The sequence below is a fragment of the Pimephales promelas genome, chromosome 4 (assembly GCF_988280905.1).
Source record: "Pimephales promelas chromosome 4, fPimPro1.hap1.1, whole genome shotgun sequence".
Taxonomy (NCBI): domain Eukaryota; kingdom Metazoa; phylum Chordata; class Actinopteri; order Cypriniformes; family Leuciscidae; genus Pimephales; species Pimephales promelas.
In genome coordinates this window covers 10,704,581-10,727,993 of record NC_142772.1, presented here as the reverse complement: position 1 = coordinate 10,727,993, position 23,413 = coordinate 10,704,581, and the positions used below count along the sequence as shown (strand labels likewise).

Genomic DNA, 23,413 nt, shown 5'->3' with positions numbered 1-23,413 from the left:
GAATTTTGAGCTGCACTCTTTACTCCAATCCTCAGTGTCACATTATCCTTTAGAAATGATTGAAATACTGATTTGGTGCTCAAGAAACATTTCTTATTACCAATGTTGAAAAGAGTTTGCTGCTTAATAATTTTGTGGAACATGTGAAACTTTTTTTTTTTAAGAAATCTTTGATCAATAGAAAGTTTAAAAGATAGCATTTATTTGATATATATATATATATATATATATATATATATATGAAGAGTTCAGATGCAAAAGCCTCTAAATGCCATTTGAAATTTTCTTCTAAATGACCATTTTTATCAAGCTTGTATATTTAAGTTCAGTAATTTCACTTAAATGACAATTAATAGGTAATCTTCATTGCCATTTAAGTGAAATTACTGAACTTAAATATAGACGAATCCGGCGAAACTACCGGAAGTAAGCGGGCGGCATTACTGAGCTGTTTCTGGGTAGCGTTGCGCCATTGCCTCCTATTGTTTTAGTTGCAACTTGCGTCCACTGGAATAAACAGCCTGCGATTTACGATTGTCTCTAACGTTGCAACGTTACCCCTTGTATAATGTCGAGTGGGTAAACAGTTTACTTTATAAATTGTTTCAATGGTGGCAGTAAAATTTCAATTTTGAAGAGAAAAAATTGTGAATACCCCGGGTCGACTGCCCCTGTCTTGTGCCGTACGGTTTACATAGATTTCCTGGGCGAGTACAAGACGTGGACATTCGCATATAATAACAATTATTTAATGACATAAGTAAAAAAATATAATAAATATGTGATATAGTGATCAGCAAAATCTCCTCTCGTGCTATTTTTTCTGTTCAATTAACATTCTATGGTCATTAAATGGCTTGAGCTAAATGTAACGTTATGTGACATAATTGTTCTCTTGCTGTTATACTGACCTCTTTCCATGGTTTAAAAACACTAATTGGTCGATATTATGTATACTTTCTAGTTGTAACGTTACCTTACCCTTGCCTGTTGCAATTTGAAAATGAGATAAATAATGGACACAAATGACAAACATGAATTTGTTTATTTGATTTCATTCATTCATTTATTTAAATAAAGATTTAAATCACAAGATGGCAGCCTACACAGAACGCTCGTCGGATTCGTCTATACAAGCTTGATAAAAATGATCATTTTAGAAGAAAATTTCAAATGGCACTTAGAGGCTTTTGCATCTGAACTCTTCATATACCATGTTCCTATGGTATTTATAACTGTATTACCATGGTACTGTGTCGAAAAAGCCACGGACACCATGGATCCTCTAGGACTACTAAAATGTTTAAGTTTTAATTCATAATGTGATGTTTGAACAGTGTTCGTTATATGGACTTTGAATCCTGGTAACTTTCTTTCTTTTTTCTCTGTAGGGTATCCTGGAGCCACTGAACAGGCAGCGGTTAGAGGATAGTGAGGGATGTGATTCCAGTACAGTGTGTGTTGTTGAGAGCAAAAGCAAGGTGACTCCACTCAGCAGTCCTCCCATTTCTCACGCTGGTATGAAGCCCACCATCCTTCTTCTCAGTGAAGATCAGGACAGCCCATCCATCCTGGATGAGATCACACCCCCAGACACACCAACACAAGTCCCCACCAGAGATTCTGTTTCCACAGGGTCCTTCCCTATGGACTTTGGTATGACAGACTCCACTTTTAGCACTTCTGTTGACAATGGCATCACAAGTTTAGAAAGCAAAGACCCCGAAGAGACCATCTCCAACATGACACGGTCGGACTTCATCCCAGCGTCCCAACCTGCTGTTGTTTTCATGAGTGATTACACCACCATGGAGATCTTCCAGCAGGTCACTATGCTTGGGATTCAGGGTCCATCCATCCAAACAGTGAAACCAGAATTTGTTTCTGTACATCCAGGGCAGGATTACATTCAGCAGTCCTGTTTTTCAAGAAATAGACACTCTAATATCCCATCAGGGCCATGCAATGGTGATGAAGTTTTGAACCCAGAAATCACAGTACTCTGAAGTGCATTTATCCGGTCTACGGGCTAGCCTGACGATGTCATACTCAGATTCTAGTCAGAATGTGAGTCTGATACTGCTCCATTGCGCTGTGATAATGGGGCGCGTTTCAACCAAACCAGGAAAGAAAATCCCTCTGGACTCAATTGGATCGACAATGCCTTGATCGCGGTTCTCTGTTCCTTTTTTAAAATGAATGCGCATCTTCCATAACAGACACGATGGCTGAATCTACACATCTAAATTCTCCAGCGGCAGCCACCCTTTGTTGTAAAGGAATTCATTTTACAACAAAAGCACTATTTGGTGACGTGGATGATTACATTACGGTTGATCATTAGTCCATCATTGTATAAAGCCCGCCCTGACAATTTGATTGGTGCGAACAGCTTTGGTTTGGGCATACTTGCTTTACAACGGATCAAGTCCAGACCGAACGTCCCGTCCTCAAATGTTGTGGACAGGGCTAAGTTCGGCTGGCATCCAGGCTGAGGCTATCATAAGGCTTCACTAGATCCGAGGAATAAAGGGAGAACCCCTAGCACCAAAATTCAGTGACACAGAGTCTCGTTCCCTCTTCTCAGAGAGCCGAGGTTATGTTAGGTAACCGGAGATGTTTTTCGGTTCGGTTTGAATATCGTTTCACCTCTACTGTTCACACTAAATATGACTAGATTCCAATAGGATATGCACAAAATTGGACTTGGACTGATGGTCTGTGTCTGAACAAGGGTTAAATTTGTTTACCTCAAAAATCTAAATTTTGAAACGCACACGATTTTTTGAATTATGTATTATTCTTTCTCATACAGAGCAAGAGAATGGGGCCTGAAAGTGTGAAGTTTCAAAAAGTGGCAAAACGCACCATTAAAGCAGTTCATATTTCAGTAAGCCTTGTTTTAAACATCAGCCATGTGAACATTTTCAGTGATTGAAGTTACAATGTAATGGAAACAGCGACAGTTCTTCTGTATTGTGACATCAGCGTAGCTGATTATTGTGGGGGGAAAAATGTAGGACAGGTTAAATTCATTGGTTGCTGATTGGATGGAGGCAAATCTTAATGTACTGTAAGCTTGCAGTCGATTGCAAGAAAAGGGATAAACAAAAAGGTCAAATAAATGAATCATGCATGGAAAAAATTTTCAAAAATTTCAAAAGAATGCATTTACAGTATAGATTTTCATTTCATGCCAACTTTTAGTTGGTTTCTCATTCAAAGCTATTACATAATATTGAAATTTAGCATACAAGTCGTACGGACCACTTTTATTCTCATTTACTTTCACTGTATGTATTCTTTTATTTCCTGTTCATGTATAATAAACATATTTCTCTGCATTTGAGTGTTTCATGTTTTATATTTTAAAATCGTAAGGACTCTTACACATTTAAAGTCCCCGTGAACCGGAAGTTGCAAACGATTTTTCTGCAGTGCTGTGACGTATTTCCAAGTGAAACGGAATATTGAACAGAGGGCAGGGTTTTACTCTAGCGCTCCTCCTCTCCATCTCTCGCTCATAGCAAACTAACGGTTTGAGGGGAGTGGTTAAGCGTTTCCCCACCCAAACTGTGAAACCTACGTCATCAGAAAAAGAAACCGTTCCAGACCGGAAGTAACTTTTCAGATTTTGATTAAAGATAAGGTAAAACATTTTTTTTTATATATATTCACTTGCACGGATTAATTGTTCACCACAAGACTAGTAATATGCGCTAACAAAGTACATAGGTTCAATTTTGATTTCACAGGGACTTTAAGTTCAAGGTGTTGACACTTGCTTACAGATCAACCACTGGCTCAGCTACCTCCTACTTTCACTCACTCTTAAGAGTCTACATCCCTTCCAGAACCCTACGATCGATCTTATGATGGAAATAAACTGAACCCATGGTTTTAACTGCAAATATCTTACGACTTGGAATTTAATGAATCAAACAATTAAAGTCCCTGTGAAATCAAAATTGAACCTATTTACTTTGTTAGCGCATATTACTAGTCTTGTGGTGAACAATTAATCAGTGCAAGTAAATATATATAAAAATTAAAGCTGCAAGCAGCGATGGGCGGGCCCTCGCACCTGTAGCGCGTCGGGTTGTGAGGCGGCCGCGTTGCATATTCTGGAGCTCAGCCGGTGCGGCTGTGAATTTGCTACGCTTCATTAAAGGTCACTTCCTGTTGCCAGCAGGTGGCACTATGACTGTTGGTGAATGTCGGCATGTAGATTTGTTCAGGACGGGACTCTTGTCAAATGTGTAAAATGTCTTGCAGATCTGGGCATTTACAGCCAAGTTAATACAACTTCCTGTTTCATGGCGAATCATCGACGCCACGGATACGCCCATCGGCGAAAATGCGCAGATAGCACAACTTTACATCGTAAATGCCTTTAGAAGTCACAGGAGAAATGTGAAGTCGATCTGACTAAAGCCCTAGGAGGAGTTCGTTAAAGTACGTAATGAGTAAATCATCCAAAAATGGCGGTAAAATTAGAAATGGCCCACTTCCTGTTGAGTTTAGGGCATCACTCCAAGAGACTTTTCTGTGCGTCTGGACATGGTAGATGTACCACAGAAATTTCGTACATGTCGGTCAAACATGCGACGGGGGCTGCTTCGTTAAAGGTCACTTGCTGTTGCCATTAGGTGGCGCTATGACTGTGGGTGAATGTCGGCATGTAGATTTGTTCAGGGCTGGACTCTTGTGAAATGTGTAAAATTTCATGCAGATCTGGGCATTTACAGCCAAGTTACTACAACTTCCTGTTTCAAGGCGAATCATCGACGCCATGGACACGCCCATCGACGAAAACGCGCAGATAGCACAACTTTACATCGTCAATGCCTTTAGAAGGCACAGCAGAAATTTGAAGTCGATCCAACTAAATCCCTAGGAGGAGTTAGTTAAAGTACGTAATGATTAAATCATCCAAAAATGGCGGTAAAATACGAAATGGCCGACTTCCTGTCGAGTTTAGGGCATTGCTCCAAGAGGCTTTTCTGTGCGTCTGGACATGGTAGATGTACCACAGAAATTTCGTACATGTCGGTCAAACATGCGACGGGGGCTGCTTCGTTAAACGTCACTTCCTGTTGTCACTAGGTGGCGCTATGACTGTGGGTGAATGTCGGCATGTAGTTTTGTTCAAGGCGGGACTCTTGTCAAATGTGTAAAATTTCATGCATATCTGGGCAATTACAGCCAAGTTACTACAACTTCCTGTTTCATGGCGAATCATCGATGCCACGGACACGCCCATCGACGAAAACACGCAGATAGCACAACTTTACATCGTCAATACCTTTAGAAGGTACAGCAGAAATTTGAAGTTGATCCGACGAAATCCCTAGGAGGAGTTCGTTAAAGTACGGAGTGTGTAAATCGTCCCAAATCGGTCGCCAAATTCAAAATGGCGGACTTCCTGTCGAGTTTAGGGTATGGTTCTTGAGGCTTTTTTGTGCGTCTGGTCACGGTAGATGTACCACAGAAATTTCGTACATGTCAGTTAAACAAGCGGCGGGGACTGCTTCGTTAAAGGTAACTTCCTGTTGCCAGCAGGTGGCGCTATGACTGTGGGTGAATGTCGGCATGTAGATTTGTTCAGGGCGGGACTCTTGTCAAAGGTGTCAAATTTCGTGCAGATCTGGGCATTTACAGCCAAGTTATTACAACTTCCTGTTTCATGGCGAATCTTCGACGCCACGGACACGCCCATCGACGAAAACGCGCAGATAGCACAACTTTACATCGTCAATGCCTTTAGAAGGCACAGCAGAAATTTGAAGTCGATCCGACTAAATCCCTAGGAGGAGTTTGTTAAAGTACGGAGTGTGTAAATCGTCCAAAAATGGCCGCCAAATTCAAAATTGCGCACTTCCTGTCGAGTTTAGGGTATGGGTTCTTGAGGCTTTGTTGTGCGTCTTGATATGATACACGTCCCCACCAAATTTCGTGCATGTAGGTTGAACGTGGACGAGGGGCTAATTTTTTCCAATTTTCTAGGTGGCGATAGCGTGCCATTTTGCCACGCCCATCCGCGAAACCCACAAAATACGAAATTTTTCACCAGTCCTGACATGCGTGCCAAATTTGGTGAGTTTTTGAGCATGTTGCGGCCCCGAAAATGGCGCTTACTTTGCAGAAAAAAGAAAAAAGAAAAAAGAAAAAAAATTAAAGCTGCAAGCAGCGATGGGCGGGCCCTCGCACCTGTAGCACGTCGGGGTCTGAGGCGGACGCGTTGCATTTTCTGCAGCTCAGCCAGTGCGGATGTGCATTTGCTACGCTGCTTCGTTAAAGGTCACTTCCTGTTGCCAGGAGGTGGTGCTATGACTGTGGGTGAATGTCGGCATGTAGATTTGTTCAGGGCGGGACTCTTGTCAAACGTGTTAAATTTCGTGCGGATCTGGGCATTTACAGCCAAGTTACTACAACTTCCTGTTTCATGGCGAATCATCGATGCCACGGACACACCCATCGACGAAAACGCGCAGATAGCACAACTTTACATCGTCAATGCCTTTAGAAGGTACAGCAGAAATTTGAAGTTGATCCGACTAAATCCCTAGGAGGAGTTTGTTAAAGTACGGAGTGTGTAAATCTTCCCAAATGGGTGGCCAAATTCAAAATGGCGGACTTCCTGTCGAGTTTAGGGTATGGGTTCTTGAGGCTTTTTTGTGCGTCTAGTCATGGTAGATGCACCACAGAAATTTCGTACATGTCGGTCAAACAAGCGGCGGGGGCTGCTTCATTAAATGTCACTTCCTGTTGCCAGCAGATGGCGCTATGACTGTGGGTGAATATCGGCATGTAGATTTGTTCAGGGCGGGACTCTTGTCAAATGTGTAAAATTTCGTGCAGATCTGAGCATTTACAGCCAAGTTACTACAACTTCCTGTTTCATGGCGAATCATCGACGCCACGGACACACCCATCGACGAAAACGCGCAGATAGCACAACTTTACATCGTCAATGCCTTTAGAAAGTACAGCAGAAATTTGAAGTTGATCCCACTAAATCCCTAGGAGGAGTTCGTTAAAGTACGGAGTGTGTAAATCGTCCCAAATCGGTCGCCAAATTCAAAATGGCGGACTTCCTGTCGAGTTTAGGGTATGGGTTCTTGAGGCTTTTTTGTGCGTCTGGTCATGGTAGAAGTACCACAGAAATTTCGTACATGTCGGTCAAACAAGCGGCGGGGGCTGCTTCGTTAAAGGACACTTCCTGTTACCAGCAGGTGGCGCTATGACTGTGGGTGAATGTCGGCATTGTAGATTTGTTCAGGGCGGGACTCTTGTCAAATGTGTAAAATTTTGTGCAGATCTGGGCATTTACAGCCAAGTTACTACAACTTCCTGTTTCATGGCGAATCTTCGACGCCACGGACACGCCCATCGACGAAAACGCGCAGATAGCACAACTTTACATCGTCAATGCCTTTAGAAGGCACAGCAGAAATTTGAAGTCGATCCGACTAAATCCCTAGGAGGAGTTAGTTAAAGTACGGAGTCTGTAAATCGTCCAAAAATGGCCGCCAAATTCAAAATGGCGGACCTCCTGTCGAGTTTAGGGTATGGGTTCTTGAGGCTTTTTTGTGCGTCTTGATAAGATACACGTCCCCACCAAATTTCGTGCATGTAGGTTGAACGTGGACGAGGGGCTAATTTTTTCCAATTTTCTAGGTGGCGCTAGCGAGCCATTTTGCCCCGCCCATCCGCGAAACCCACAAAATACTAAATTTTTCACCAGTCCTGACATGCGTGCCAAATTTGGTGAGTTTTTGAGCATGTTGCGGCCCCGAAAATGGCACTTACTTTGCAGAAAAAATAAAAAAAATAAAAAAAAAATAAAAATTAAAGCTGCAAGCAGCGATGGGCGGGCCCTCGCACCTGTAGCACGTCGGGGTCTGAGGCGGACGCGTTGCATTTTCTGCAGCTCAGCCAGTGCGGCTGTGTATTTACTACGCTGCTTCGTTAAAGGTCACTTCCTGTTGCCAGCAGGTGGCACTATGACTGTGGGTGAATGTCGGAATGTAGATTTGTTCAGGGTGGGACTCTTGTCAAAGGTGTAAAATTTCATGCATATCTGGGCTTTTACAGTCAAGTTACTACAACTTCCTGTTTCAAGGCGAATCATCGACGCCACGGACACGCCCATCGACGAAAACCCGCAGATAGCACAACTTTACATCGTCAATGCCTTTAGAAGGCACAGCAGAAATGTGAAGTCGATCCGACTAAAGCCCTAGGAGGAGTTAGTTAAAGTACGTAATGAGTAAATCATCCAAAAATGGCAGTAAAATTAGAAATGGCCGACTTCCTGTTGAGTTTAAGGCATCGCTCCAAGAGACTTTTCTGTGCGTCTGTCCATGGTAGATGTACCACAGAAATTTCTTACATGTCGGTCAAACATGCGGCGGGGGCTGCTTTGTTAAAGGCCACTTCCTGTTGCCAGTAGGTGGCACTATGACTGTGGGTTAATGTCGGCATGTAGATTTGTTCAGAGCGGGACTCTTGTCAAACGTGTAAAATTTCATGCATATCTGGGCTTTTACAGCCAAGTTACTACAACTTCCTGTTTCAAGGCGAATCATCGACGCCACGGACACGCCCATCGACGAAAACCCGCAGATAGCACAACTTTACATCGTCAATGCCTTTAGAAGGCACAGCAAAAATGTGAAGTCGATCCGACTAAAGCCCTAGGAGGAGTTAGTTAAAGTACGTAATGAGTAAATCATCAAAAAATGGCGGTAAAATTAGAAATGGCCGACTTCCTGTTGAGTTTAAGGCATCGCTCCAGAAGACTTTTCTGTGCGTCTATCCATGGTAGATGTACCACAGAAATTTCTTACATGTCGGTCAAACATGCGGCGGGGGCTGCTTTGTTAAAGGCCACTTCCTGTTGCCAGCAGGTGGCGCTATGACTGTGGGTGAATGTCGGCATGTAGATTTGTTCAGGGTGGGACTCTTGTCAAATATGTAAAATTTCGTGCAGATCTGGGCATTTACAGCCAAGTTACTACAACTTCCTGTTTCATGGCGAATCATCAACGCTTCGGACACGCCCATCGACGAAAATGCGCAGATAGCACAACTTTACATCGTCAATGCCTTTAGAAGGCACAGCAGAAATGTGAAGTCGGTCCGACTAAATCCCTAGGAGGAGTTCGTTAAAGTACGGATTGTGTAAATCGTCCAAAAATGGCCTCCAAATTCAAAATGGTGGACTTCCTGTCAAGTTTAGGGCATCGCTCCAAGAGGCTGTTTTGTGCGTCTGGTCATAGTAGATGTACCACAGAAGTTTCGTACATGTCGGTCAAACAAGCGGCGGGGGCTTCTTCGTTTAAGGTCACTTCCTGTTGCCACTAGGTGGCGCTATGACTGTGGGTGAATGTCGGCATGTAGATTTGTTCAGGGCGGGACTCTTGTCAAATGTGTAAAATTTCGTGCAGATCTGGGCATTTACAGCCAAGTTACAACAACTTCCTGTTTCATGGCGAATCATTGACGCCACGGACACGCCCATCGACGAAAACACGCAGATAGCACAACTTTACATCGTCAATGCCTTTAGAAGGTACAGCAGAAATTTGAAGTTGATCCGACTAATTCCCTAGGAGGAGTTCGTTAAAGTACGGAGTGTGTAAATCGTCCCAAATCGGTCGCCAAATTCAAAATGGCGGACTTCCTGTCGAGTTTAGGGTATGGGTTCTTGAGGCTTTTTTGTACGTCTGGTCATGGTAGATGTACCACAGAAATTTCGTACATGTTGGTCAAACATATGGCGGGGGCAGCTACGTTAAAGGTCACTTCCTGTTGCCAGCAGGTGGCGCTATGACTTAGGGTGAATGTCGGCATGTAGATTTTTTCAGGGCGGGACTCTAGTCAAATGTGTAAAATTTCGTGCAGGTCTGGGCATTTACAGCCAAGTTATTACAACTTCCTGTTTCATGGCGAATCTTCGACGCCACGGACACGCCCATCGACGAAAACGCGCAGATAGCACAACTTTACATCGTCAATGCCTTTAGAAGGCACAGCAGAAATTTTAAGTCCATCCGACTAAATCCCTAGGAGGAGTTCGTTAAAGTACGGAGTCTGTAAATCGTCCAAAAATGGCCGCCAAATTCAAAATGGCGGACATCCTGTCGAGTTTAGGGTATGGGTTCTTGAGGCTTTTTTGTGCGTCTTGATATGATACACGTCCCCACCAAATTTCGTGCATGTAGGTTGAACGTGGACGAGGGGCTAATTTTTTCCAATTTTCTAGGTGGCGCTATCGTGCCATTTTGCCCCGCCCATCCGCGAAACCCACAAAATACGAAATTTTTCACCAGTCCTGACATGCGTGCCAAATTTGGTGAGTTTTTGAGCATGTTGCGGCCCCGAAAATGGCACTTACTTTGCAGAAAAAAGAAAGAAAAAAAAATAATCCTAACAGTTTCAATAGGGTCCTCGCACTGTTAGTGCTCGGGCCCTAATAACCCTAACAGTTTTAATAGGGTCCTCGCACTGTTAGTGCTCGGGCCCTAATAATAATCCTAACAGTTTCAATAGGGTCCTCGCACTGTTAGTGCTCGGGCCCTAAAAATGTTTTACATGCGAGAGATGGAGAGGAGGAGCGCTAGAGTAAAACCCTGCCCTCTGTTCAATATTCCGTTTCACTTGGAAATACGTCACAGCACTGGAGAAAAATCGTTTGCAACTTCCGGTTCACGGGGACTTTAAAACTAGAAGCTTGGCATGTCACACAAGCACCACTCACATTTTGTTCACACAATGTAAAGAGCTGCACATTCAGAAAAAAATCATTTGTCTGTAATAAACTGGAAGTATAACCTCTTTAATGTCAATGTCATGTTAGGGAAAATCATTTATACATGTATATCTAAATAGATGCAGAGAATCACACAATGCTCACAAACCAATATAATTGAGAAGACATTTCATTCTTATTCATATTAGTTCTGCTGCTAAAGAGTACTGTATATAATTCTATATACCCACATAGAAAATTAGACTGAACAAAAAATACTTAATATAAAAAATAAATAATATTCAGAAGCTTTAAATTGTAGTAAATGAGACTGTTAATAATTTTACCGTACTCATCAATCGGTAAAGGCTTCTTAGAAAACCCATTAAAACATCTGAATATATATATCACACAATACTAGTATGAAGAGATTAATGTCGGTCTCTGTATATACTGGTTCATACTAAATACTGTTAAAAAATAAGGATAAAACTATGCATTTTACACGCTTTGTTATAATGCTAAATAAATAACCCCTTTTGACTTGATTTACCGTTGTTAAATATTCTGTTGCCACAGTCTCTGTCTAGGCACTTTCAACGCACTGTACTGAAACCGTTCACTGGGAGTGTTATTCTACACACGTGCTAATTGCATTTTTGTTTTTTACGTTAGTAAATGGTACTGATGGAAAAGAACAGGGTGAATGAAAAAAGGGTGAATCTTCAGGTACCCCCAAATCAATTGCTCCCATTTTCATGACAATTAATGACAAATGCCTTTCCACTTTTCAGCATATACATACAGTACCGGTCGAAAGTTTTCTACATTACTATTTTTAATGTTTTTGAAAGATGACACTTATGCGTTACTGTTTCCAACACAGATAATAAATCAGCATTTTACAATGCTTTCTGAAGGATCATGTAACACTGAACATGTTACTATTTTTTCTGTATTTTTATCAAATAAATGCAGCCTTGATTAGCGCAAGACTCTTGTGATCGGTACTATTCATACATTCATCACAATTGTGCTTAAATTGTGCTTAAATGTCATGAAAGTAATCACAAACAAACATCCTAAAGATAGGCTTCATTGTCTTTATGCAAAATATATTACTTTGATGACCTTTTTGAGATGCACACTAATAATAATGGCTTTGTTTTAGTAAGATGGACCAAAAAAGATGCAAATAAGCATAAAATGTTATCTTTCCACAAGAGAGTAAACACAAAGAGACATGCAAAAGAAAACAAATCCAAAACGGATTAAAAAAAGTGACCTGAATACAAGCACCTTCGTTCAACATACCGCATCTCTCCACACATGTAGATCTATCCAAAACTTTACATTTTCATCCATATGAATATCATATGACAGGTAGCATATTCACAGCAGTAGAAAATGTTTTCAAAAGCCTACAATCACACAGCAATAGGACGCAAGAGAAAGCACTTTAAAAAGTGAGACAGTTGTTAAAGTATGATACATAATGTGATGTGCTCTCCAGACTTGGCATTATGGGTAGATGTGGATCACTCATCTGCAGAGAGATCATCCTCCTCAGCGTAAGTGCACATGTAGCTGCCGTTGAGATGAGCTCGAGGAGATCGGTCATCGCTTCCCAAAGAGCCCGACCCATCCATGTCACTGTCGTACTCCTGCTCGTAGCTCCTTTCCACCTGCAAAATCAAACCATGTAAATCTGACTGAAACTAGAATAAAGTCAGCATGACTGTCTAAATAAATGCTGTTCGTTTGAACTTTCTATTTATCTAAACAATGGATCATGGTTTCCACACAAACATGAAGCAGCACAAGAAATGATAAATATTTTTAGAACCAAATCAGCATTTCAGAAGGATCACATGACCTTGAATGCTAAAATATATGTATATATGCATTGAAAATACTAATTTTGAATTGAATTTCACAATATTACAATTTTAATATAAAATATTAAATAATATATTTTTAATATGAATATTTGACTGTATTTTCAGTATTTCTACTGTACATCAATTATTAGCCTAAACAAATGATTAATGTTTTAAATCATAGCTATAAAAGTCACATAATTCGTTTAAATCAATGCATCAAGAAATTAATAGTGAAACACCACACCCATAGATACTGTATTATAACAACTTTTTTTGACCAATAGCATTTTTGTTTATTAAAAAAAAAACTTTTGCTGATAATTTACTCACCCCCATGTCATCCAAGATATCCATGTCATTCTTTCTTAAGTCGAAAAGAAATTAAGGTTTTTGATGAAAACATTCCAGGATTTTTCTCCATATAATGGACTTCACTGGTAACCAAACGGTTCAAGGTCCAAAAGACACTATCAGCGCAAACTGTTCAAAGGGCTTTAAACGATTCCAGACGATGAATAAAGGTCTTATCAAGCGAAACGAGTGGTCATTTCAAAAATAAATAAAGTCTAAGTTGTATAAGCTCAAATGCTCGCCTTACTCTGTTCTGTGTGACTCTCCTGTTCGAACTCGTTTATCAAAATGAATGAATCTTTTTTCGTGTCATTTGTTACATTCAACGAACGAATTGACTCGGGAAAAGATTTGTTCATTTTGATGAACGAGTTCGAACTGGAGAGTTACGAACGTGCATCACAGAACAGAACAAGGCGACCATTTGAGCTTATAAAACTTAAACTTTGTTGTTATTTTTTTTATATGAGCGATCGTTTCGCTTGATAAAACCCTAATTCATCGTCTGCAATCGTTTAAAGCCCTTTGAACAGTTTGCAGTTTGCACTGAAACTGTCTTTTGGACCTTGAACCGTTTGGTTACCAGTATAGTGCATGATATGGAGAAAAATCCTGGAATGTTTTCATCAAAAACCTTCATTTCTCTTCAACTGAAGAAAGAATAACATGGTTCCCTATCGTAGTCACTTCGAGTTACGTCAGAAGTGACGGAGATTGGGGGTTTCGCATAGAAAGCCAATCCTCTTCGAGTATTAAAACACGAGCCAATGGCATGCAATGCCTTGGGGCTGCGGAAATTTGCATAGCGTACTCCGCCCTACTCCGTGAGTATAAAAGGAGGAAGTGAACGCAACCGCAGTATGTTTTCGCTTCGGAGCCAAGAGAACCTCTTCACTCCTGAAAGCACCGTTCAAGACTCTTCGAGACGAGCGTCCTCTTCAGTGTTGGTGTGACGGCGGTACCCAGCGAGATTCTGCATCGCCTGCGATCTGAGCAGTGGTCTGCCAGACTTTGCGCTTCTCCCTGGTCGCTTCAGCGCTGAAAGAGTGAATTTCCTCCTCTCATTGAAAGAGCTGCACGCGCACGTCTTTTTAAAGACGGTTCGCCCGTGCTCTTCTGGGTGTGATTGATTTCTGTCGTCATCTGATGGTCACGATCGCTGCTTTGTATGCCTGGGCATTTCAGCATGCAGCAGCAGCGTTCGTGGATGACTCATTTTCCTTCTGTGGGAACATGACCATCTCTACACTGAGGTCGAGACTCAATGATCTCACTTGAGTGAGAGTCCCGGTCCCCCCCGCTCGATCGGTTTCCTCCATAGGGGGCCCGTCGACCCGGGGACCTGGTGATTTACGGTGATGGTGTGGGATAAGCCCCGACGATTCCTCGGGCCACACCTCCCGCCTCAGTGCGAGAGCCAGCGAGCGTTAGTTCGATTCAGTCGGTTGCTTCTTCGGTGGCACCGGCTGCTTCGGGCAGCGCTCCAGATGATGATGCGATGTCGATCACAGCATCACTAGGCGGGCTTGACTCCTCGGGAAGTGAGGATGCGGCCGCGTTGCCTCCCTCGGGAGCGTCAGCGCCGCCGTGTCTGATCCCGCGATGATGGCCGTGCTATCTCGGGCGTCCGTGAGCATCGGGTGGGGGTGGAACTCCGCCCCTCCCCGATCTCTCGCGGCTGAATAATTGGTTTTTGGGTAACGCTGCCGCCTTACGGCCACGGCCAACCCCAATTTCCTTTTTTCCCCGAGTTGCATGCGGAACTGACACGCACTAAAAAGAGAAGAAAAAAAAAAGCGTGCTTAGTTCCCCGCCCTTCCTCCCCTCGGCGATGCGGCTGTCTGTGGGTACGCTGGGGCTCCCCCGGTCAACCGGCGGTTGCTCTCAGATGCCCCTCCAAAGCCTATGGGTTCTCGTCGTCTATGGCGGCGCGATTCTGTAGAGCGGCGGGACAGGCAGCCTCCGCCCTGCATATGATGAGCACCTACAAAGCTAGCTGCTCAGGAATGTGCACGAGGAGGTGACGGACCAAGCGAGCTGCGAGCCTGTCGCCTACCTTGTCCTTAAACGGGTCACGGAGGCGGTCGCTCGCTCCCTTGGTCAGATGATGCCCACCGCTGTGGTCCAGGAGCATCATAATGTTCGGCAGTGCGGTCCAGGACTTTGCCCAGCACTTCTCGACCGCCTAGGAGCAGACGAAGGCGGTTTCTCTGCCCCGACGGCCAGCTGCTGCCTCCAACCGGCCGTCGGCTCGGACGCCTCCGCCAGCTCGCCGCCGAGGACGCCCCCCTGCGGCTCCCTTCCCTCCCACGCGGCCCCAGCAGCAGCCTTCAGCCGGTTCGCGTCGCGGAGGAGGCCACAGGTAAGCGTCCCAAGAAAAGAGCCCCCCCTCAGGCCGCGTGCCCCGCTAGATGCCAGGCGAAGCGATGTTCCTGAGGCGGGCCGCTCAGTGATAGTGTCATGGTTTTTCTCAGGAGGCGGTGGCAGGGCCCCTCCTTCCCCGGTGGAGGGCCGGTGGAGAATCTTTTGTTCTAGCTAGCTCCCTGAGCTGGTTGAGGAAAAGCTGACACTGTCATTGAGCACACAGACTGGAATGAGCGCGCACGACGTCCAGTGCGTCGCCCCGTTCATTCCTCTCTGTCTCGGAGGGCGCGGAAGGGTGCGTGTGTCGTCCCCGGGCTACGCCAATCCCTTCCCCCTCTGTCGCCAGACCCCCGGCAGAACAGACCCCCGTGGAACGCTCTGCCTTCCCTGGTCTCTTCTGTCGGGGAGCGGGTTTCGACGGTGCATCCGGACGGGGTAACTCCTGCACGCATGCCGGTCGACCCGCCTCGCTGCCCCTCCGGGGGGACGTCTGTGGTTCGCATGACCCCGTTGGCTCACTTCCTGGAAGCCTGGCTAGCGCTTCCCGGGGTTCCCGCTGGGTCATCAGAACGATCGGATTCGGCTACGCGATTCAGTTCGCACGGTCTCTTCCCCGCTTCAGGGGAGTTCGCTCCACGATGGTTGGTGGCAATGCCCCAGTCTTGAGAGCGGAGATTGCGACCCTGCTGGCGAAGGGTGCAATCGAGACGGTCCCTCCAGCCGAGGTGAGGTCCGGGCTTTACAGCCCCTACTTCATTGTCCCCAAGAAAGACCGGTGGGTTACGACCGATCCTGGACCTGCGCATTTTGAACCGTTCTCTCCATCGACTACCGTTCAAAATGCTCACGGCCAAACGCATTTTCGAATGTGTTCGGTATCAGGATTGGTTTGCAGCGATCGACCTGAAGGACGCGTACTTCCATGTCTCCATTCTCCCTCGACACAGACCGTTTCTTCGGTTTGCCTTCGAGGGCCAGGCATACCAGTACGCCGTTCTCCCATTCGGGTTAGCTCTGTCCCCTCGCGTCTTCACGAAGATCGTCGAGGCAGCCCTTGTTCCCCTTCGCGAACACGGGGTTCGCATCCTGAACTATCTCGACGACTGGCTGTTACTAGCACACTCTCGAGCTCAGGTTTGCGAACACAGAGACCTGGTGCTACGGCACCTAGCCCGTCTGGGCCTTCGGGTCAACCGGGAAAAGAGCAAACTTCGACCCGTGCAGAGGATCTCTTTTCTCGGCATGGAGATAGACTCGGTCGCCATGTCCGCGCAGCTCACGAACGAGCGCGCGCACTCACTGCTGGCTTGTCTTCGACAGTTCGAGGGCAAGAGTGCGGTTCCACTGAAACTATTTCAGAGGCTCCTGGGGCATATGGCATCCGCGGCCGCGGCAACGCCGCTCGGTTTGCTTCATATGAGACCGCTTCAGCTGTGGCTTCGCGATCGAGTCCCGAGGTGGGCATGGCATCGCGGCTCGCTCCGAGTTCCAGTGACTCCGACGTGCCGCCGATCCTTCTTCCCGTGGTCGAACCTCAGCTTTTTACGGACAGTGTCCCTATTCAGCGAGTTTCCAGGCATCTCGTTGTCTCCACGGATGCGTCTACCACGGGTTGGGGTGCCATGTGCAATGGGCATGCAGCCGCCGGTTCCTGGACAGGAGCCCAGCGCCTCATGCACATCAATTGCCTCGAGCTGTTGGCAGTACGGCTCGCCCGGCACCGCTTCCGAGCGTGCTCTAGGGCCAGCATGTGCTTGTCCGCTCAGACAACACTACGGCAGTAGCGTACATCAACCACCAGGGGGGGTCTACGCTCGCGCCAGTTGTCGCAGCTCGCCCGCCACCTCTTGATATGGAGTCAGAAGCACCTGAGGTCCCTTCGTGCAGTTACATTCCTGGAGACCGGAACCGGGCAGCCTCGAGCTGTCCCGGGCCCGTCCCATCTCCGGCGAATGGCGACTCCATCCCCAGTCGGTCCAGCTGATTTGGGACCAGTTCGGGGAGGCACAGTTAGACCTGTTCGCCTCTCGGGACTCGTCCCACTGCGCCCAGTTATTCTCTGACCCGCGGCTCTCTCGGCTCGGATGCGCTGGCGCACAGCTGGCCACGGGGCCCACGCAAGTGTGCGTTCCCCCAGTGAGCCTCCTTGCACGGGTGTTGTGCAAGATCAAGGAGGACGAGGAGCAGGTCTTGCTGGTAGCCCCCTACTGGCCCACCAAGACGTGGTTCTCCGAACTCTTGCTCCTCGCGACAGCACCTCCTTGGCCTATTCCTCTGAGACCGGACCTACTCTCTCAGAGACGGGGCACTCTGTGGCACCCTCGTCCCGATCTTGGAGGCTGCACGTGTGGCTCCAGGACGGGACGAGGCAGGTTTGAGTTCGCTGCCACCTGCGGTGGCGGCAACCATCACTTCCGCAAGAGCGTCGTCCACGTGACACCTTTATGCGTTGAAGTGAAACCTCTTCGTCAATTGGTGTTCTTCTCGCTGAGAAGACCCCCGGAGATGTTCGATCGGAGTCATGCTTCCTTCCTGCAAGAGGGGTTGGAGCGCAGGCTGTCGCCCTCCACCCTTTGGATTATGTCGCGGCCATTGCCGCGTCTCATGATGCAGTGAAAGGTAAGTCTATGGGAAGCATGACCTGGTCATCAGGTTCCTGAGGGGAGTGAGGCGGCTAAATCCGCCTCCCTCCCCTCCTGCCCTCTGGGGACCTCTCAGTAGACCTGGGTGCTCTGCAGAGGCCTCCCCTGGAGCCTTTGCAGTCGGTAGAGTTTTTGCCCTGTCCTATGTGACAGCACTCCTGATTGCATTGGTATCCATCAGGAGAGTAAGGGACCTGCACGCACTCTCTGTTGACGAAGTGTGCCTGGAGTTCGGGCCGGCTTACTCTCACGTATTCCTGAGACCCCGGCCTGGATTTATGCCCAAGGTTCCTACCACTCCCCTCCGGGACCTGGTGGTGAACCTGCAAGCGCTGCCCCTGGAGGAGGCAGACCCAGCCTTGGCACTGCTCTGTCCGGTACGTGCTCCGCACCTATGTCGACAGAACGCAGTGTTTCAGGACCTCAGACCAGCTCTTTGTCTGTCATGGGGGGAGCCAGAAGGGAAGGGCTCTCTCAAAGCAACGGCTGTCCCACTGGATAGTGGATGCCATTGCTTTGTCTTACCAGCAGCAAGGCCTTCCGTGCCCCCTTGGTGTGACGGCCCATTCCACTCGGAGTGTAGCCTCCTCTTGGGCTTTAGCGCACGGCGCCTCGCTAACAGACATCTGCAGAGCTGCAGGCTGGGCGACACCCTACACCTTCGCCAGATTCTATAATCTGCGAATTGAGCCGGTATCCTCTCACGTACTCGTTTCGGCCAGTTCTGGATCCGCTCAGGTGTCTTCGCTTGCTCGCCACTCCACTCCCCGGACTGGATAAGTGCGATATTTCCTCAGTTCTTCCATTGAAGTCTTGAGTCCTCCAGCACCGACGATGCGGGCACCACTGCGTTGCTCTGGATGCTAGCTAGGTGCCTCCATGCGCACGGTTCCCCATGGTAACCGTCTCATGTGTATTATCCACTGTAAGCCTCTCTGAGCATGTGTCTTCCCTTGGCAAGCCATCTGCCACCCCTGGAGTTTAAATCAGTAGCCACCTGCGGTTGGTACTCCAGTGTTCCATATGCGTTCCTATGTGGCCATATGTGTATTCTTAAGTCCTCCCTTCGGTAGGCAGCTGGTAGCATGTCCCCTTCGGGATATGTTTCCCAGTGTACCTTGGTAATCCTGTGTCAAAGTCGGATCCCCAAAAAAAAAAAAAAAAAAAAAGAGGTAAGGCTCGGGGGTTCAGTCTTTCGCAGGGCACTGGAAGACAGCTTGAAGATGGCGTGATGGCACAGACCCCCAATCTCCGTCACTTCTGACGTAACTCGAAGTGACTACGATAGGGAACGTCTCGGTTACGTATGTAACCCTCGTTCCCTGAGTAGGGAACGGAGACGTTACGTCTCCCTGCCACTTCTGCTGTATCGCTGGGTAGAGGCCGAGTTCAGTCTTGGCTCCTCAGCGAAGACATACTGCGGTTGCGTTCACTTCCTCCTTTTATACTCACGGAGTAGGGCGGAGTACGCTATGCAAATTTCCGCAGCCCCAAGGCATTGCATGCCATTGGCTCGTGTTTTAATACTCGAAGAGGATTGGCTTTCTATGCGAAACCCCCAATCTCCGTCACTTCTGACGTAACGTCTCCGTTCCCTACTCAGGGAACGAGGGTTACATACGTAACCGAGACGATATCTTGGATGACATGGGGGTGAGTAAATTATCAACAAAGGGTTTTTTTTTAAAAGTGAACTACTCATTTAAGTAAAAAGAACTGATAGAAAAGACCAGGTAGAAAGGGTGAATCTTACAGTACCCCAAAATCAACTTCTGCCAATATTTTCATGACTTTTTTTTTTTTTTTACATTATAGCAATGAGAATTGTGAGAAAATTGCAAATAAACATCCTAACTATAGGCTTCATTGTCTTAATGCAAAATATATTATTTATTATTTTGAAATAAAAACCTGACTTTTTTTTGATGCACACTAATAATAATGATTTTATTTTTGTAAGATGGACAAAAAATAATAAGTCGCATATAATACATATAAATCCATGCATCAATAAATGATTATTGAAAAACTTCAACCCGAGGCATAAAAAATTTTTTTTTTGATGAAAAATGTATAATTTTTATATTCTTTAAATGATGCACTGCACATTCATTGTCAGATGCTCAGATGCTTTGATGTACCAAGTAATCGTGTCAGAAGTGTTTATCAGATGTCAAAACTGTCAAAAAGATGAATCCTGAGAACGGTTCACACTTTATCAAAAAGACGTCAAATTTAGAGGAAATATCAAAGCTTTACGGTAAAATTATCATATTGATAGTTATCAGATGCAGACAGGCATACAGAAAAGTGTTTAAAAGTCAATCTTTAAAAGGATCAGCTGTTTCTTATCTATAAAAACTAGTGCAGCACGCTGCGTTACAGCTGAGCTACATCGAACAGCGAGCTCTTTGAAGTGCGCAGGGAGCAATGAGTCCTTCATTATGAGCTTTAGGTTTAGAGTTTTCAAACATCCCTAATGTAATTGCAAAAGCATCAATGCAAACCAGTTATTGATCTGGTGAGTTGAATAGAGAAGAAACTGACAGTGGTGTAAAGACGACAAACTAACATTAGCTATTCTCCAACGACCAAACCCACAACTATCTGAATGCCACCACACTGTTTAACCATTAGTTCATATGCCTCCAGAGATTACTTGTACGTGGTAATGATGTACTTTCACAATATGAATGAAGAAACTGTCCTTCCACGGTGCTATTAACAATATAAGTTACAATTAGTTTCTAGGAACAGCCGTGTAAAATGTGTTGGTGATAATTTAAAGAGCTTATTACAGGCAAAAATAAAAAATCTAAATTTATAGATAACCTTGTATGAAAATACCATATGAAATGTTAATGCAGGATTTAAAATGTTTTAAAACAACATAAGGGCCCTAATTTAGTAGATAAATTGAGCGTTTCTTGGACTGCTGGTAAAAACGGCTTTTTTTTCAACATCGTTTTTCAAAGTCATTTTACGTCACCACGTCAGCCTCGGCTCAGTTCAGAGTAGGCTGTATTCAGTGAGAGCGGTCGTCAGTCAGCGTGCTTTCGGTAGTTTTTGTATTTTAATTTATCACCGTCATGGCAAATTATTGTTTGTGGAGGTTGCAAAAACTCCGGCCTGTCAGGACTTCAAGATCGAGTCGACAAGTTTCCATTAAAAAGAAAAAAGGGACATTGCTATAGCGTATCTTTCGTTCCTGGTGCGGTTTGTGCGGGGGAAGAGACGGGATTTCTCTTCTGCATCGGCTTCTGAAAACACAGTCGTGTGTAGCGTTCACTTCAGATCAAATGATTATCATCCTGGCGATTTGATGGAGTTCAACATGGGATGCCGAATACTGTATACTGTACGAATGGGATCAAATAGTGTGAAATAGGTAGTCATGCCCTAAATAGAGGCAACTTGTAATTGAAAAACAAAATTGGTTGTTTAAATACTCAAATCTTTAATTTTCTGTTTATGTTATAACGCAGATGAAAAATATGTATTGAAAATTTACCTGAGTATGCTTTTAGTACAAAAGAAATATACTAGAAGTATAGTTTTTATACATTTAATAGTATAAATCTACCCTAAACATACTAATGTCTGCTGGCCTGTGATAGGATCATAATAATCTGTACAATATTGTGAGAACAGTGTATATCGTTAGCGAACGTGTATATCTATAAGCACGTCTCTCACCTAAAGACACCTGTCCTGTTCTCCACTGGTTCTCCTCACACCACAACTCAATTTGTCTCTGACCGTTCTAGCTAACATTATCCTGGCCTGTCCCTGCTATCTTGGCAGCATAGCAGGCTCATAACTTTATGACTTGGTCCGTCATACGAGTATTTCCTCAGCGTCCGAAATGTCATTGCGATCCATTGTTTTAATGTTGTTTGAATCGACCGCTCTCCCGCTCGTTGCATCACGCCCGCCACACCCATTTTCAGACGCGGCAGTAACATTTTCTCACTTAAACGACTCCAGATGGTTCTGTAGCGTATTTATAAGTAGGGCTGGGGTAAACGATTATTAACTAAACGATTAGTTGGGCGATTATTTTATCGATTATTAGTCGACTAATCTAATGACTAATTGGACGACTAATATGAAGAATAATTTTTCTGCTGCTCAATTAATAAAAAAACAATATCTCAAATAAATACTAGCATACTGAATCAAGATACTATAAGCTGGCTAACGTTAGTCTAATGTTATGTATTTGAACACCATTATTATAACTCTACAACCGCCAAAACCGTGTTATTAAAATATTTTTTACAAACATTTTTTATCATAGAGAATGTTTAAATATTAATATCAGGAAACGGAGGCGGAGTTAGTGGTGCGATCGGAGGCTGCTACTACTGGAGATGAATCGGGAGAGGTTTGTGCACCTACTGATCAGAGCACGTGCTGACACGGAGTAAAGCCTTGTTTATACTCGACACGTCCGCACGAGCGCGAATGTGCGCACGGCAAAAATGACGCGTTGGGTGCGCAAGACCAGGAAGAATGTGGCTGGCTGTGTGTACGCCTTTTTTTGTAACAGCGCGCCCGGCGCCGCGTCCGGGATCGACTTCAAGCCGAATCTGCCCGAGCTTGTACGTCTCACCACACCGGCACCCAGTTTGCGCATTTAAATTGCAATTTTTTTTCTTAAGGGTTTGTTTACTGTGTGTGATTCACTTAATGGATAGCACATTCACTTCTAGTTGTCTTCGTCCTCTATTCTGCAATGTTTCAGTCTCCCACGTGTGTGGAAAGCTCTGTACCACCGGGAACATGCAAAAAATAAATAAATAAAGAAGCGTCGACGCAAAAATATGACGTCGACGCAATTTTGACGTCGAATCATCGACGCGCCGCTACAGCACTATTTATAAGTAGATTTTAAATCTAGTTACATTATTTTTATATGCATTGACTTGTTGGGTCCTCTAACCTGCAATATGCCCTTCAATGTTAATACTTGGCGTGTTACTTATCCTCAGACCAAGATTTCTGCATCATACCACCAATATAAATTTATTCTGTTTGCGTTACATGAATGAATGTCAATGTGCGTGTAAATGTGCTAAGTGTTTAAAATAAAAATCAGACACACCAGTGAGGGTTTAGACTTATGATCAGAATCCCTGCTTTTCCTCCTGGACGTTGAGCTCTCCATTCTTTCCCTGCTATTGTCCCATCCTTTATCTCTCCTTTTATCTTTCTTGCCTCTGAAAATGGACAGAAGAAATTAAGATTTTAATAATGAACAAGCCAATATAATAGTGTCAGACCCAAATTTTCACACGCAGTAAACCTTTTTGATGGTGATGGTGACCTGGCTCTCCGCTTGGGTGACCTGGATCTACTTCTTTTCTTATGTCCTCTGTGAGATACAGAAGAGAAAAACTTAAGTCAATCTAAAA

The 23,413-nt window shown here is 45.0% G+C and overlaps 2 protein-coding genes across 4 annotated transcripts in view; one reads left to right on the top strand and one right to left on the bottom strand.

The window, feature by feature from the left end:
- LOC120472294 (interleukin-6 receptor subunit beta) overlaps positions 1–3,344 on the top strand; it is a 31,072-nt gene extending 27,728 nt beyond the window's left edge. The window contains exon 16 of the mRNA XM_039662432.2: positions 1,392–3,344. Within this exon, the coding sequence (XP_039518366.2) occupies positions 1,392–2,006 (615 nt within the window). The 3' untranslated portion in view covers positions 2,007–3,344. The remainder of the gene's footprint in view (positions 1–1,391) is intronic.
- Positions 3,345–11,521: 8,177 nt separating this feature from the next.
- The window catches only part of srek1 (splicing regulatory glutamine/lysine-rich protein 1), a 38,180-nt gene continuing 26,288 nt past the window's right edge, over positions 11,522–23,413 (bottom strand). For all 3 annotated transcript variants that reach the window (XM_039661854.2, XM_089129940.1, XM_039661856.2), the window contains 3 exons: positions 23,305–23,373; positions 23,104–23,218; positions 11,522–12,441 (listed from right to left, as the gene is read on the bottom strand). In XM_039661854.2, the coding sequence (XP_039517788.1) occupies positions 12,295–12,441; positions 23,104–23,218; positions 23,305–23,373 (331 nt within the window). In that variant the 3' untranslated portion in view covers positions 11,522–12,294. The remainder of the gene's footprint in view (positions 12,442–23,103; positions 23,219–23,304; positions 23,374–23,413) is intronic.